The sequence below is a fragment of the Oreochromis niloticus genome, linkage group LG23 (assembly GCF_001858045.2).
Source record: "Oreochromis niloticus isolate F11D_XX linkage group LG23, O_niloticus_UMD_NMBU, whole genome shotgun sequence".
Classification (NCBI taxonomy): domain Eukaryota; kingdom Metazoa; phylum Chordata; class Actinopteri; order Cichliformes; family Cichlidae; genus Oreochromis; species Oreochromis niloticus.
In genome coordinates, this window is record NC_031986.2 from 14,728,030 (window position 1) to 14,743,189 (window position 15,160).

The 15,160-nt window shown below is 39.6% G+C and overlaps 1 protein-coding gene across 1 annotated transcript; it reads left to right on the forward strand.

Moving 5' to 3' along the window:
* The first annotated feature begins 2,125 nt into the window (after positions 1–2,125).
* Positions 2,126–3,229, forward strand: LOC102080405 (leukotriene-B(4) omega-hydroxylase 2). The gene is made up of 4 exons (XM_005460785.4): positions 2,126–2,332; positions 2,511–2,655; positions 2,737–2,790; positions 2,885–3,229. Exons 1-4 carry the CDS (start codon positions 2,141–2,143, stop codon positions 3,076–3,078), a joined length of 585 nt encoding a protein of 194 aa, XP_005460842.1. The 5' UTR covers positions 2,126–2,140; the 3' UTR covers positions 3,079–3,229.
* The last annotated feature ends 11,931 nt before the right edge of the window (positions 3,230–15,160 follow it).

Consider the following 15,160-nt stretch of genomic DNA (forward strand, 5'->3'; position numbering starts at 1 on the left):
GTGTATTGCTTTATTACATATTCAGGTTGTATATCTTTTTTTTAAAAATTAACTAAGTAACTAATTACTTTTGAAAATAAGTAATCAGTAAAGTAATGGGATTACTTTCTTGGAAACTTAATCAGTAATGACAAAAGTCAGAGCGCTGTTGAGCCAACCATTCCTTTAACATGAACTAATGACTTTAGGGAATTTGTTTACAAATAAAAATGTAACCATTAGAGAAGAGAATACCCTTATGGTAAAGCATATACTTATTACCGGATGAGATGACCCTGAATCCTCCCATAGTTACTCTGCAATAGGTCTAGATTATTGGGAAATTTACATGATGCACTGAGTATTTCTTCTTCAGTTACCTTTTTCACTCATGTTTATACAGCTCTGCATTTAATCATTAGTTACTATTAATCTCTGGCTCTTTCCACACCGTGTCTTTTGTCCTGTCTTCCTCCCCTCACCCCAACCAGTCACAGCAGATGGCTACCCCTCCCTGAGCCTGGTTCTGGGGGAGATTTCTTCATATGATTCATATGATTGTTGGGGTTTTCTCTGATGCTTTATTGTAGAGTCCACCTTAAAATATAAAGTGCCTTGAGATGGCTGTTGTTGTGATTTGGTACTGTATAAATAAAATTCAATTGAAAATTGAATTTGAAAATTGAATTTCCTCTGTATGGTTGTAGCAAGAGTCACACGAAAAAACTAACTGTGCAGTTACCTTTTACTGTACCACCATTCCATAAAAATTATGTTGTTACTGTGTTTAAGTACATTGCATAAGTACATTGCTAACTCACTGTATCACTATAATCAAAAAAGCATCTCACAAAACTTGCAACACTGCGTAACTCGGCTCATAACCGTAGCACGTTGGAGCAGTATGCCTCATGTGATTGAGCGGCTGTGTGTATTTGTAGCCTCACTACCAAACCAGCATTTCAACTCCGAGGAAGTTATCCCAGAGAGAAGTAAAGCAAGTGTGTAAGTTCATCTCTGAATGTTTGTAAAGCATTCCCACTTTAAGCTTAACAACCGATATATGGAGCGACTGCCTCTCTCCCTCCCTCTCCTGCCGCTACTTCAATCGTGAAACTGCTTAACGATCAGCTGATCGGCTTTTCTGTCGAGTCCGTCTCTTCACTTTGCGCCAGAAAGAGGAAACCAGCGGCTGAACAACAGCAGCACGTTTAACCTTGATAAGCTGTTGTTAGAATTTATTTAATATTACTTTCTACACCAGGATCCTTTTCTACGTAGCTGACGGCTGGTAACTGTGCAGGGGCGGATCTAGCAAAGTTTAGCCAGGGGGGCCGATAGGGCATGAACAGGGAAAAGGGGGCACAAAGACCTACTTTTCTTTCTTATTCTCATTTAAAATGTCTAGCTTTTAATAAATAATTATCTGAATCTTACACCCAAAGTTTTAATCTGATGTAAAATGTATAGAAGTCCATTACTGTATATAGTAACTGTTAAGTCTAATATACCCTAGTAAGCTATAGTACTTTTTCCTTTGGGAAGGTACCATCTGTGAATTCTGCAATTCTGTTGAAGAAAGATCTTGAATCTATTTAATTATTCTTGAAAAATAATTGATTTCTGTGCATTTCCCCCCCCCCCCCCCCCCTCACCCTGCATCAAATTAAAGTTGATTACATCGATTAAGCATCATGAGGTGGAGGGTGGGTGGTTCCCTATTTTTTTTTTTTTTCCCCCTGGGAGTTTACAACCCTATTAGTTAGCAGAAATATTAAGCAACCTAAGTACTCTTTAAAATACCAGAATAGGGAGGATGGAGTAGGTTTAAGTTAGGTAAGGTTTATTAGATTGATCAGTGTTGCTGAACTATGAAATATTTAGGGTGCAGTGTAATTTATTTATTTTTATTTTTTTTTAAAAACACACAGGTATAACAGAATAGCTTTAGTGTTGTTGTTTATTTAAACTTGAGTATGAACTTATACAAAATGCACCATTAAAAAAAAAAAAAAAAACGTTTTATTGATTAAAAAAAACAAAAAACAATATCGGATTCATATCGGTATCGGCAGATATCCAAATTTATGATATCGGTATCGGACATAAAAAAGTGGTATCATGCCATCTCTACTTCTGAATATTAACTTTTCTCTCAGCGATGGCTCTCCTGCACAGTGTCCTCTCTCCGGTCCTCAGCTGGATGCGTCTCTATTCACTAATGTACATTTTCAGTACTGGACTGCTTGCTGTGGTTGCAGTTTTGACTGTGAGGAAAGTCTGGTACTCTCACAGGCTGTCATGCTTCAGCAAACCACAGGCACGCTCATGGCTGTTGGGCCATCTGGGGCAGGTACGATACACAGGCACCATCTAGTTTTATGTTTACGTTTTTATCATCTCTACATCATAGGATGTAACTATAGCTTTCACAGTTAAACAGAATGGACTTTCTGTTGCTCTTAACATTTGCTCTTTGATTGCTATAATCAGTGAAAAATTTTGTCTTGTTTTGTGATAAAACATGACAGATCCAGAGCACAGAAGAAGGTCTCCAGCAGATGGATGATCTGGTGAAGACATACAAACACTCCTGCTGCTGGTTCCTCGGTCCTTTCTATCACTTGATCAGACTCTTCCACCCTGACTATGTCAAACCTCTGTTAATGGCACCTGGTAGGGTAAAACATCAAAAGTCAGTAATTAAACCACAGTTTCTGTTTTTCTCTTACATCATCCATCAATTACTTCCTTTAGCCAGCATGACGGTGAAAAAAGGGCTCATTTATCACCACCTACAGCCTTGGCTGGGTGAGTCAAATATTTCCGTTCTTCTCATCTGTGATTACATAGTTTACAGGATGTTCCTTTTAGCATGACTTACTCTGTTTCTCTTTTGTCTCAGGACACAGTGTGTTGATCAGTAATGGCGAGGTTTGGTCTCGCAAAAGACGACTGCTGACTCCAGCTTTTCATTTTGATATTTTGAAGAGCTACATTACCATATTTAACTCCTCGTCTAAAATCATGCATGTAAGATACACACAGCCATGCATACAGTTATGCACAAAACAATTTTTGGTTTTCGTGACCATTTAGACAAGCAAACATTTGATCCATTTTGAAATGCCGCCTGTTGGTAAAAGTGGTGCAGCCATGAGGAAAATTAGCTTTACAATTAGTTTTAGATGCTTAATGAGTCATCAAAGTTGATTAGTAGTAGGCCGGACGAGTAAAACTTATTAAATTTGTAAAGTTGTAGAAAAATTTCTAGTAGTTCAAAATGTAGTTTTTATTAATTTACAGAAAATATCATTTCGTTTTCTTTTTAGTTTTTTGGACTCACTGGTCAAAAATTTTTTCGTCAAAAAGTTTTTCTAAATTACAAGGATGTATCCACAGTTTAATTCTGTCTTGTATTCAAGCTTCCACATAGCGCAGTTTTAGCAGTCTTGAATGATATACTCACTTTTTGAGCAACAGATGAGCAACGGGTGCTGTGGCTAAAGCGTGGGAAACCACAGAGCTCTACCCCACAGGAAAGGAGAGTACCAGTATGGCTTGACAGATGTGAGAAGGGAGAGAAAAGCCAATAATTGACAGGCACCCCACTATGATATACAGTATGGGAGAAAAACCCAACAATCAACTTCTTATGAACCCTTTTTGATGGTGGGAATGAGAAACTCCATTTTAAAACACCAATAGTAGTCTATTACATTATTCCAAAATAAATATGATATGATAAACATTCTAAACACCCAAATCTAACTTAAAAACTACTGTTAATATATAAATTATCAATTAGTTTTCTCTGATATACCACAAGTAGCTCTTTCAAACTATGTATGTATATAATCTATAACAGGTGATTCTAGGATCAGAGCCTTGGGGGTGCTGAGCACCCAGAGAGCTGCCCAGCCAGGCAAGAAACTTTACACGTCACAATGAGACTTCTTCCCCGTCTCTGTCAATCCCTGCATCCTTAAATGTCTCCAGTTGTCCCGAGTTCTCTCTGACTGTCTCCTGGGTGCATTTAAACCCCTGTTCCTCCCTGTCCTCATCGTCTGTTGTCTTCATTTCCATTATCAGTCATCATAATTTTACCATCTCTGTGCAAGTCTGCAAATTTCTTTATTAAATCATAAGATTCTTAAATTCATCAAGTCTCTCTGTGCCTGGGTCCTCATCTCAAAACATGACATCACTGTTTTGTACATTTTAACACAATTTAATCCCCACATTTGAGAAAGAAAGGCAAAACACTTTTTTTGAAGAGTAACACAACCATCAAATCTGATAAAGGTTATTTAAATGCTGCAAAAGAAGAATGGATTGGAATTAAAAAAAAAAAACCAAACAAAAACCAACCCCTATCCTAACCTTAATTACTGGGGGAAAATAATGAATGATGCTCATAGTGAGTAAGAAGTAAACTGAGTGCATTTGGACAGAGATTCACTTTTAATGTGTATGTATAATATAATACAGATACATAAAAAAAGCACTCCCAAAACAGAATAAATTATTACAAATAAAAATCTTTACTGCAGATACTAATTCGACTAATTTAATAATACTAATTTTGTGTTGTAAGATTTATGAGTTTCATGCTTTCATAGTGGTACTTGGGAGAGCTTGACATTTTTATCAGGTGGTACACACTGTAAGAAGTTTGAGAAACACTGATAAGTGTATGTGTGCTTTTGGAAAACATTTAAAGCTGCTGTACAGAATCTTTGAAACAAGCTTAAAACATTTTTAGAATATAAACAGCATCTGCTTCTCACTCCACCAGGGCTCTGTTTGGCACTTTCTGATACTGTACTGCAGCAGTCATACAGACAACTGGACGGTCCAAAAGTTGGCCTACCTATTACTGGCTGAGGTTTTAGTAGAGTTGTGGCTGAACCACATAAAAATACATCATTAATTTTAATCTCCCCAATCAATCATAATGTTATGTTGGAATGTTGTTAAAGAGGGTCAAAAATGTTTCAACCCAGTTTGTTTTGCAGATTCTGTATAGCAGCTTTAATATAGGGAGACACAACTTCCTGATTGTATGAGTAAAATCAGGTTTTTTTCTCTTTGTCAGTTTAACAGTTTCTGTTTTGCCTGTCACTGTTCCCTGTCTTTTTTCCCTACCTGGTTCTTCCTGACCTTGTACTTTCTCCTCACGTTCCCCTCTTTGGACTGACAATCATACACAAATAGATTGGATTCAATTAGATGAAAAATTACATTAATATGAAAAAAAAATACTATAAAGATCACTAACAAAAAGTCCACTCTCAGTCTACTTTCAACTAAAAGGCAAATAACCAAACCACATGAACATCTAATAAAAGATGTAAATATTGAAACACTGATCCAACATTATCCTTTATTGATGGATCATTTGTTTTTACACTTTTACCTGAATGTGGCTCCTGTTTTTGAAAAAACTTCCTTATATCCATTATGAACCTGGCTGTCTCTCTGTACACACACACACACACACACACACAACTCCTGGTGTGTGTGTGTGTGTGTGTGTGTGTGTGTGTGTGTGTGTGTGTGTGTGTGTGTGTGTGTGTGTGTGTGTGTGTGTGTGTGTGTGTGTAAGGTTAATGGACATTCAGTCAGTTAGCTAGCTAGTATCCATTTCAAACAGGACAGTGGTAACAGCAGGCTACGGACAATTTTAAGTTTTAGATTTTAAATTGGCTATATACACACACATTTCAGTGGGAGCAACAGGACGGTCAAATGTCGCTGATTTTACTACAGAGCAGGACGGATTGTAGGGTAGCAAACATCGTCGGAAAACATGTTTTCAACACTGCAGGTTACCTGGGTGTAAGCTTTTTCAGCTAAAACGAAACATGTTATGACTCCTAACTATATAAAGAAACTGAAGGTTAAGTGCTGAAGCACCCCCAAAAATGAGCTAAAATCGCCCCTGGTTTGAACATAAACAACGGCATTTGTAGAAGTCCACAGAGATGACTCAAATGTAAGTTAATTTTAAATTGTGAAAAAAGACATGTTTAATTTGATTTTCCAATAATTTTTTTAATTACCACTGTTGCACAAAAATGAGCCTTGGTCCTGTTAATTGTTTGTACCCAAACTACTGGAAAAAAATTGGAAATGTGTTTTGTAATGTATATTTTCCAGCTGCCAAAAAACTACCTTGACCAGCTCTCCAAGGTGTCTGATGAATCTGAGATCCTTTCAAGCTGCTTCGAATGGACTGAGGATGAATTTGTCCAACCAAAGGAGCTGATGGAGGCAAGCAGTTCTGAAGGATCTGTTGATGTTCCTGCTTAGGCCCCAATGAAAAAGAAAAAACCTCAGAGGACTTCCAAAAGAGCCAAACAGACGATTACTTGCTAAGGCAAAGATTCCAGGAACACAGAATGAGGACACTAACACAGGCAAGGTGTCTGTCATGAAGTAGTTGCCATAAAATGGCAAGGCAGTTGGTGCAGAAACACAGTTCTGAAACAGTGGTTGCAATAGCCATAAGCTACCCTTTGAAATCAAAACAAAACAAAACCAAAAAAAAAAAAAAAAAAAAAAAAAAAAACCACACCACACACACACCACAATTAAATTTTGACCTCATCAGAAATAAAGCCGATCGTGCTCATAATAATGAGGTCCTTAAATCAGCAAGTGGTACCCTGATCCCAAGTCACCAGGCTTCCAAACCAGTGAATGCATCTGACTACATGCACTGTATTAACTGCACAGCCTGCACCAGGTGTGAGATGTAAAATTTGGGAACTACTAAATGTGATGCATCAGGATGAGATCTCACAAGTTATAAAAGAGGAGAAAACAATCATAAAGTTTTAAGAAAAGTGGGTAAACCTCAAAGAATGGAGGACTTTTTTAAACCCTCCAACTTCAATGTGGTTGTGGAAATGATTAAAAAAAAAAAAAAAGGTGTCTGGTTTTGATAATGACACCAACACTTACAAAACTCCATCTTTGGTTCTCAAACTTGGTCATAGCTTGAAAGAGATTGCTGATGCTGATGACTGAGAACCTTCAGACATATTGGCGTACACTTTGGGAGGAACACCCTTCAATTGCTGCGGGAGTATGAAAAGGAATCAAGGAAACAATCTGTTTCAACCTAAGATGCAGACAAAGCAGAGTCATTCCCAATAGTTTGCCTTTGATCCATGTTCAGGAGACAAAGAGCAGAGTTGATTCTAGGGAGAGCACAAAATCAACTTCTAAGTGAAAGGATAACACAGGTCCATTTCACTATGGATGCCCTCCAGAACAAGATTAGTCAGACTCCACAGGAACTGAGACCACTTCTACCCTCCCCTATTTTAGAAGAGGTTTACAAGTTTGTAAACAAGGCTCAGCGGGCCCAACATTCTAAAGACAGACAACTGAGGAAATTCCACACTATACTAACAAAAAACGTACTTCTCAAATAGAACCCGACAACACAGCAGAACAGGAGGACTTCACACCTGAAGACAGTCAGGAAAAATGAGTGAAGAACTTTTTAAGATAGGAATCTCACTCAACCTAAAAAGAAAGAGTGCTAGCCAAAGGACTTGATTTTGCCATTTCTCCTCAACAGTTGCCCATACTGGACCTTATCACAGCCACAGAAACCAGCAAAGGATTAATAAATTATCACAAACAGAAGCAGAGCAAATTCAGCCACCCTCTCCAGTGCTATATTCCCTCCATCTAAAAATCAAATCACTGATCGCCCCACATATCACCGTCTATATCCGAGAGATGCTATACCCTGTATTTACAGATTTCCTAAGACCCATAAAGAAGGGGTACCACTCAGACCCATTGTTAGCAGCATAATCTCACCTCCTCATAACATTTCAACACCTTGCTACCATCCTAGCACCCCTTGTGGGGAACACCCCACATCACATCAAAAACTCCACCAACAGAAGGTCCAGAAACTTACACTTGAGCCAAATGAAACCATAGTGTCCTTTGATGTAGTCCCTCTTTTCACTTGCATACCTACAACTGAGGCAGTGGAGACTGTCAGAAAAATGACTACAAGTAGCGCTTTGGAAGACAGAACCAACTTGACCTGCGATCACATTTGCACACCGTTACACTTCTGCCTTACCACCACATATTTTAAATACAACGAGGGTTTTTATAGACAAAAACATGGATATGCCATGGGCTCCCCGGTGTCACCTATTGTAGCCAACCTTCACAACCTTTAGTGGAAAGAAAGGCTCTTTTAAAAAGACAGAGTACCTAGCCACTGGTATAGATATGTGGACAACACCTGGGTCAATAGCCAAACCCAAGAAGTAAAATTCTTCACTGCTCATATTAACGCTGTGGATAAACACAAAGTTCACCAGGGAAGACAAAGGATAACCGTTTGCCATTCCTGGACTGTGCCGTGTCCATTGAAGTTTACTGGAAGCCTACACACGCACGGACCAGTACCTCCTCTTTGACTCCCGCCACCCTCTGGATCACAAACTTTGAGTAATCAGGATCCTACAACACAGGGCAGAAAATGTTCTCTCTAAGCCTCAGGGGAAAAAGAAGGAACACACACACACACACACACACACACACACACACACACACACACACACACACACACTCTATGAGGATGGCTGCCATCGCTTGATGTCCTCAACTCCAACTCCATGTTCACACCTTGACATTCAAACTCGCAACCCGGACCTTCGTGAACTGACTTTTGTGAATGGTGGTGACTCACCTTGGCTACCTGGGCAGAAGAAACGCCAGAGAGAGAAAGAAAGAAAAAAAAAAAAAAAAAAAAAAGCAGGTGACTACAAAGTACAGGCGCTATTTCCTCATGTTTGGCAGGGAGGCATGGTATTCATCGAAGATTCCAAAGGAATACAAGGTAAAATGCTGCAATGTACTAAGCGGAAATGTTTTAATCCAGCTCCAGTTACTCAGTACCATTCTATTTTGGCAGATCACAGAAGGAAGGGTCTGTACCATCATTTCCAATGAAGTTTGTGAGGGCCTAAAAATCCCATAAGGGGGTGTACACCAAGGTGACCAAAAATGTCAAAAGCAGCCAAGAAAAGATCCATGGGAGAAAGGCAAAAACGGTAGAGGAGGATAGTTTTCAGGTGGGAGACCTTGCTTTGCGGGAAAATATAAGGCAAGGGGCAGAGGAAAGGTGGCAAACTGAATTTTGATATGCTGGGACCCTTTAAAATTATGAAGCTGGAGGACAAAAATTCTGGCTTGAAGGGAAGACTCAAGATTAACATAGACCAATTGACACATTACTTGCAGCCTGAGGAGAGGATCCCTGCAAAACTGAAGAAACTGTTTGCTCCTTGTGAGGGGCGATCAGCACCACCAGTGTCACCACCTTCCTGTGAGGGGCCATCACTGGTGCATTCTTGCTGTGACCCAGAAAATTGTAAGCAGACAATGAACTATTAAGATGTTTGACAAGTGGCTGACAATGATATCTTGTGCCATGTTGTGCTGTGGTCAAAGATTGGACCATAAAAGTTATTTTCTGAAAACATTGACTTGGCCCCTGGGAAAGAGTTGTAAAGTGAGGTATGTAACCCAATTGGATGGAAATGATGGTGTAATGTTTGTGCTTCTAGATTATAAAATGCTTATTTGGCACTGGATAGGCAGGGATGGGGGGGGCGCAACAGTTTCACACGGGTCCACAAAAGGTTTCACAAAGGTGAGTTGGCTTTGAAACTTTGTAATTTAAGACCATTCATAATTTAATTTCAAGATCTTTACTTTGTAGCTGGATCTGCTCAAGTATTATGTGGGAGCCGGGGCAGTCTGCGACAGACACTGGACACTCATTGTAAGAAATCACACAACCATGAGACTTGTAAATTAAATTACTAGGTTTAATACAATTAGTTTTGTTTTTGAAGACCATGTATCTAAAAGAGATGTGGGTCCTCTTTGTTGACCCATTCAAGGCAAAGCAAGAACAAATGGCAAAGAGCAGGGATTTTACAAGGTGAGCAAAAGGAGTTCATGTTAACCACAGTAGTCTTTTCTATTCACTTGTATATGGGAATTACATGGGGCTCTTGCAATGAGTGAAGCTAACTGTAGTACCTGTTTTTGTGCAAAGCTGTGGATAGGAGGAAATGGCAAGCCATTGGCAGACAAACAAGCTCAACTGTAGCCCATCCTAAACAGCAGGACATTACATCTTGTGGTGTCTTTATATGCAAGGTAGGTAAAATGCTGATGGTGTATTGTACTTGAATAAATAGATTCTAAGGAATAGAAAATGGTCAGCTTGAAGAACACCACACACACACACACACACACACACACACACACACACACACACACACACACACACACACACACACACACACACACACACACACACACACACACACACACACACACACCACACACACACACACACACACACACACACACACACACACACACACACACACACACACACACACACACACACACACACACACACACACACACACACACACACACACACACACACACACACGTTGATAAGGAGGGGGTTGCCAGGCTCAGACTGGACATAGCGCCCTCTTTGTTCCAAAACTTAGGTATACCCAAGAAACAGCGTTTGGGTTTTCATTTAAACTGTGTGCATGTATATCCTCGTTGTGGCATTTATTTTCAGATGACCTTTCCCAGCTATTACGTGACTGTGGTGAGAGAAGCTCTGGTGCAGAAAAGCAGAAAACGATAGGTGGGTAAGATAACCAAATCAATACCTAAGACTCAAGCACCTTAAGTGGGTTACTTCAACATCACTGGGTGAAATGTCACTTTGATGCACCAACAGAAAATGTATAGTTCAGGTAACCTGCATGCCTTTGCACCTCTAAAGACATTAGAGCACCTAAAGGACACATGAAAACATTGAGAGATCCACAGATAAAATTTCTGCACAGAAATCTGCAATAACTGCACATTTAAGCATGTTTAGTTGCTTCACTCAGCCTGACTTTAGATGAATGACTCTGACAATCTAATTTATTTCAGATTGAATGCACCTGCTGCGGAAAGCGGTGTCACACAGTGCGTGGATTTCCCCTGTACAGAAGGCGACTACAAATGTTACGCATGCTAAATAAAAACACAACATATCCCTGTACTCTTTGCTGGCATTGCATCATTCAATATGTTTGTGGTATACAAACAATATCACCAGGTGAATTCATCAGGTGTAAGTGCAGCTGCTCAGCCTCTACTCAATTTGGTCATGAGCCAGGTGCAGATGTGTCACAAGTTAATCTGGTTGTAGGCTGTGACACTTGATTACAGGTGGTAGAACACCAGCAGCACAACATGTTACAGCACTGGGACTGGATTTACTGGCAGGTAATATGAGGCTCCCTTTGCATAAGGTGCCTTCATAAAACAAAACTTGTGCGTATGATGCTGGCTATCAGCCTTCTCTACTAACCCTAGACCTTCACATACAGCGTATTCTGACATCAGACCACAGTGGCTGGGTCAGGACCACTACTACCACTTGAAAACTAAACAGTGCTCTCTGACAAAGACTGAGACAGACTGAGACAATATATCCACAGGAGGGTGATTAGAGGAAGTGGAGACACATGGGGAAAAACACACAGCTGTACTGAATCTAACTAATGAGACGAGGAAGCAAAACTCAAGACACCAAATTAGGAACACAATATCCCAAAACAGAAAAAGTAAATGCTGACACAGGGACTATATGAATCAATAGACTAGACACAGACAAAGGTCAACAAACTGAGACAAAGGCTGACTAAACACAGAGGAGAGACATAAATTGGTTGGACACGAGAAAGGGCTAAAACTATTAAATAAACGTTTTAAGGACTAGAAATATGAATAACAAAAACTCTGAATCATTAAGAAATAACATTACATTCAAAAGATTAATTATCATAGAACTAGAGCATAAATTACTCGAAACACAAAAGTAAGTCAGAAACCACCAAAAACACGCGGTTTAAGACACTGAAATCCTAACAGCTTCAGGCTCTGTGCATGTTCACATGAAAATGGAAAAGCTATTTTCATTTACCAATCAAGTTCATTTTATGCGTCATTTGACTCTTTGCATCTGATACATTCTTATTTAACATCACTTGCCCTAAATCCTAAGTATTTCCAAACAGCGAGTGATGATCTGTTTCAAGGGATAAGCTCTTTGGTTCTGCTGTGACAGAAATTTGAATTTTGTTGTCTGTCTTTTAAAGTCAGGTTAATTCAGACTAGTAGCTACACAGTGCAGAGAATAGATGTGACTGGCACATGCAGGAATGTGGCACCAGTTTAGGGAGTGCTTGATTTGCTTTCATTAATCAAGTTATTTCAGTTGTAAGCTAAAATTGTAGCCGAAATTAAAATTTGATGAATTTTCAGCCCTACTTCCAAAGTCATTTAATGTATGTGTTACTGAGACTGAAATTTAATGGTCTTCTAGCATGGACGTTTTCTTTAATTCTCCCCACAGAATCATAAGACAAGAATTTCATGCACTGGCCTGCAGTGGCAAAATGCTGGAATCTGGTGGAATACATTAAAAATGTCAAATATTGCTACTTCTCTTAAAAATGAAATGCTGACATTACAGAATGTATGGTTTTATACTGCAGTGGCAGAGAGATTACAAAATGTGGTTTCAGTGGAAGTGAATAAGGTATTTCTTCCAGGAAGGGGTTGAGAGGAAGCATCTGGCATATGTAAATAATAACAATGCAATCAAATCAGTTTTGTTGCTGATCTTTGACTTGTTCAATACTGTAATCACCACCAATGCCACATCCCATGGTAGTTTTTTGTGTGTGTGTGTGTGGGGGGGGGGGATGGGGGTCGAAAGGTGTCGCAAAGGTGTCGAAAGGGTGCAACATTTTAAGAGGGAACGTGGACCTTGACATAAACTGTCATTTATATTTCTTTTTAAAGCAAAATCCCCAACTTTTAAGGGACCTCATTAAATTTGTTGAGCTCGTCTCCACTGAGCGAGCAGTAATGATCTGCTTCCCTTGAAACAAATCATCATCTGTTTGGAAATACTTTAGGATTTAGGGCAAGTGATGTTAAACAAGAACATATCGTATGTAAAGAGTCAAATGACGCGTAAAATGAACTTGATTGATAATAGAAAATAACTTTTCCATTTTCATGTGAACATGCACAGAGCCTGAAGCTGTTAGGATTTCAGTGTCTTAAACCGCATGTTTTTGGTGGTTTCTTACTTTTGTGTTTTGAGTATTTTATGCTCTAGCTCTATGATACTTAATCTTTCAAATATAGTTATTTCTTAATGATTCAGAGTTTTTGTTATTCAAATTTCTAGTCCTTAAAATGTCTATTTAACAGTTTTAGTCCTTTCTCGTGTCCAACCAATTTTTGGTCTGTGTCTAGTTTATTGATTCATATAGTCCCTGTGTCAGCATTTACTTTTTCTGTTTTGTTTTGGGATATTGTGTTCCTAATTTGGTGTCTTGAGTTTTGCTTCCTCATCTCATTAGTTAGATTCAGTACAGCTGTGTGTTTTTCCCCATGTGTCTCCACTTTCTCTAACCACCCTCCTGTGTATATATTGTCTCAGTCTTTGTTAGAGAGCACTGTTTAGTTTTCAAGTGTTAGCAGTGGCCCTGGTACTGATCCTGCCAAGCGCCCTTTGTGTTGTTACTCAGTTCGATCAAATTTTTCATCAGCTCAATAAAGGGCTTGCCTTTTGTTAACCACCACCTGCCACTATATTTTGGGTTCTGAGGTCAGAATATGCTGTATGTGAAGGTCTAGGGTTAATAGAGAAAGCTGACAGCCAGCATCATACCCCCAAGTTTTGTTTTATGAAGGCACCTTATGCAAAAGGAGTCTAGCTGTGTCTAACTTCCTCCTTTCCTACTACACTCAACTGACAACACTATAAATTGAAAGCTCCTGATATTATTTATTTTTTCTGGGTGTTGCAATGCTTAGTGACTGAACCCTTATTTTAAGACCCTTCACGTTCATGAAATTTGCCACAATGCTCTTTATAGTGCCACTGTCCTACCCTTGTCAGCTGTAGAATATCCTCAAAATCTTTCCTCCTGTGTAGTATCAGGGGCAGCTTCACGGGTTTGTTGAAAACCTCCACAAATGTGAATGGGATGTTGCTTGTGGCTAACAACATATCCATCTTTGTCTTGGCATAAATAACACTGTCGGGTCTCCCTTTGCCAAGATGGCCCAGAATACTGGGCTGTGATCGCAGCTGCGTTGCCGCAGCCTTGTGCTTCTCTGACGCTTTGTGTTATTACATCCGTTTGACCACAGTGTTTAATGGAAAAGTCAGATCTACAAAATTTGCTGGCAGCATACCCCTTTCCCTTCGAGCTGTCCTGGACAAAATCAAATTGTTTTTTTTCCAATCATTTTGGAACTTGCACACACATTTCTTTTACTTGTTGTTACCATTTCTCTTCTGCTTCCTCTTCCTTTGTTCCGATTCCCGCGCTTGACTTCATGGTGTCACCGTTATTATTGTCCGTCCGGAAACGGCAGCCCAGTTAAGGATGGTTTAGCAATTTAGTTGTCCGGGTAGAAATCGGGAGAATGGTGGCTCCGGGAGATTTTCAGGAGGGGCACTGAAATTCGTGATTCTCCCAGAAAATTCGGGAGGGTTGGGGTGGGTGGGTGTGTGTGTGTGTGTGTGTGTGTGTGTGTGTGAGAGAGATTCGGTCAGCTCCGGCACCTTCAATTTTATGAAAGAGGCCCTCTTTATATTGTCAAAACGATGTTGAAATTGTAGCTCGTGGTTGCACACTGTTCAGAAACTGATTTATTGAACAGACAGGAGTCGACCTTTTTAGCTGTAATACCCTTGCCAGCACGTGCCTAAAAACTTATTTAACCAACTTTATGCCGGCGAATTCTTTAGCAATACCTTGCCCTGCAAATTACCATAATCGAGTCAAATCATTTTCCTCATCCTCAGTTCAATGGCTTGAATATCTCTCTTACACACAAGGTGTTTTTTATCAGACATGCGCTCAATCAAGGGGAAAAACAGCTCTGTAGTTATTATGTAGATGGCTATGCCAAGATTAGCGGTAAAAATACATCTGGGAATTTTTAGGCTGCTACTTCCACGGTTGTGTTACGGTTTGTTTGTTTGTTTCAAATCAGGCAGATGTTAACCCTC

Excerpts from the sequence above, each read along its gene's own strand:
- LOC102080405 (XM_005460785.4), top strand. The coding sequence starts at position 2,141 with ATGGCTCTCCTGCACAGTGTCCTCTCTCCGGTCCTCAGCTGGATGCGT. Across the intron at positions 2,333-2,510 it reads TGTTGGGCCATCTGGGGCAG|ATCCAGAGCACAGAAGAAGG; the intron begins GTACGATACACA and ends AAAACATGACAG. Across the intron at positions 2,791-2,884 it reads CCACCTACAGCCTTGGCTGG|GACACAGTGTGTTGATCAGT; the intron begins GTGAGTCAAATA and ends CTTTTGTCTCAG.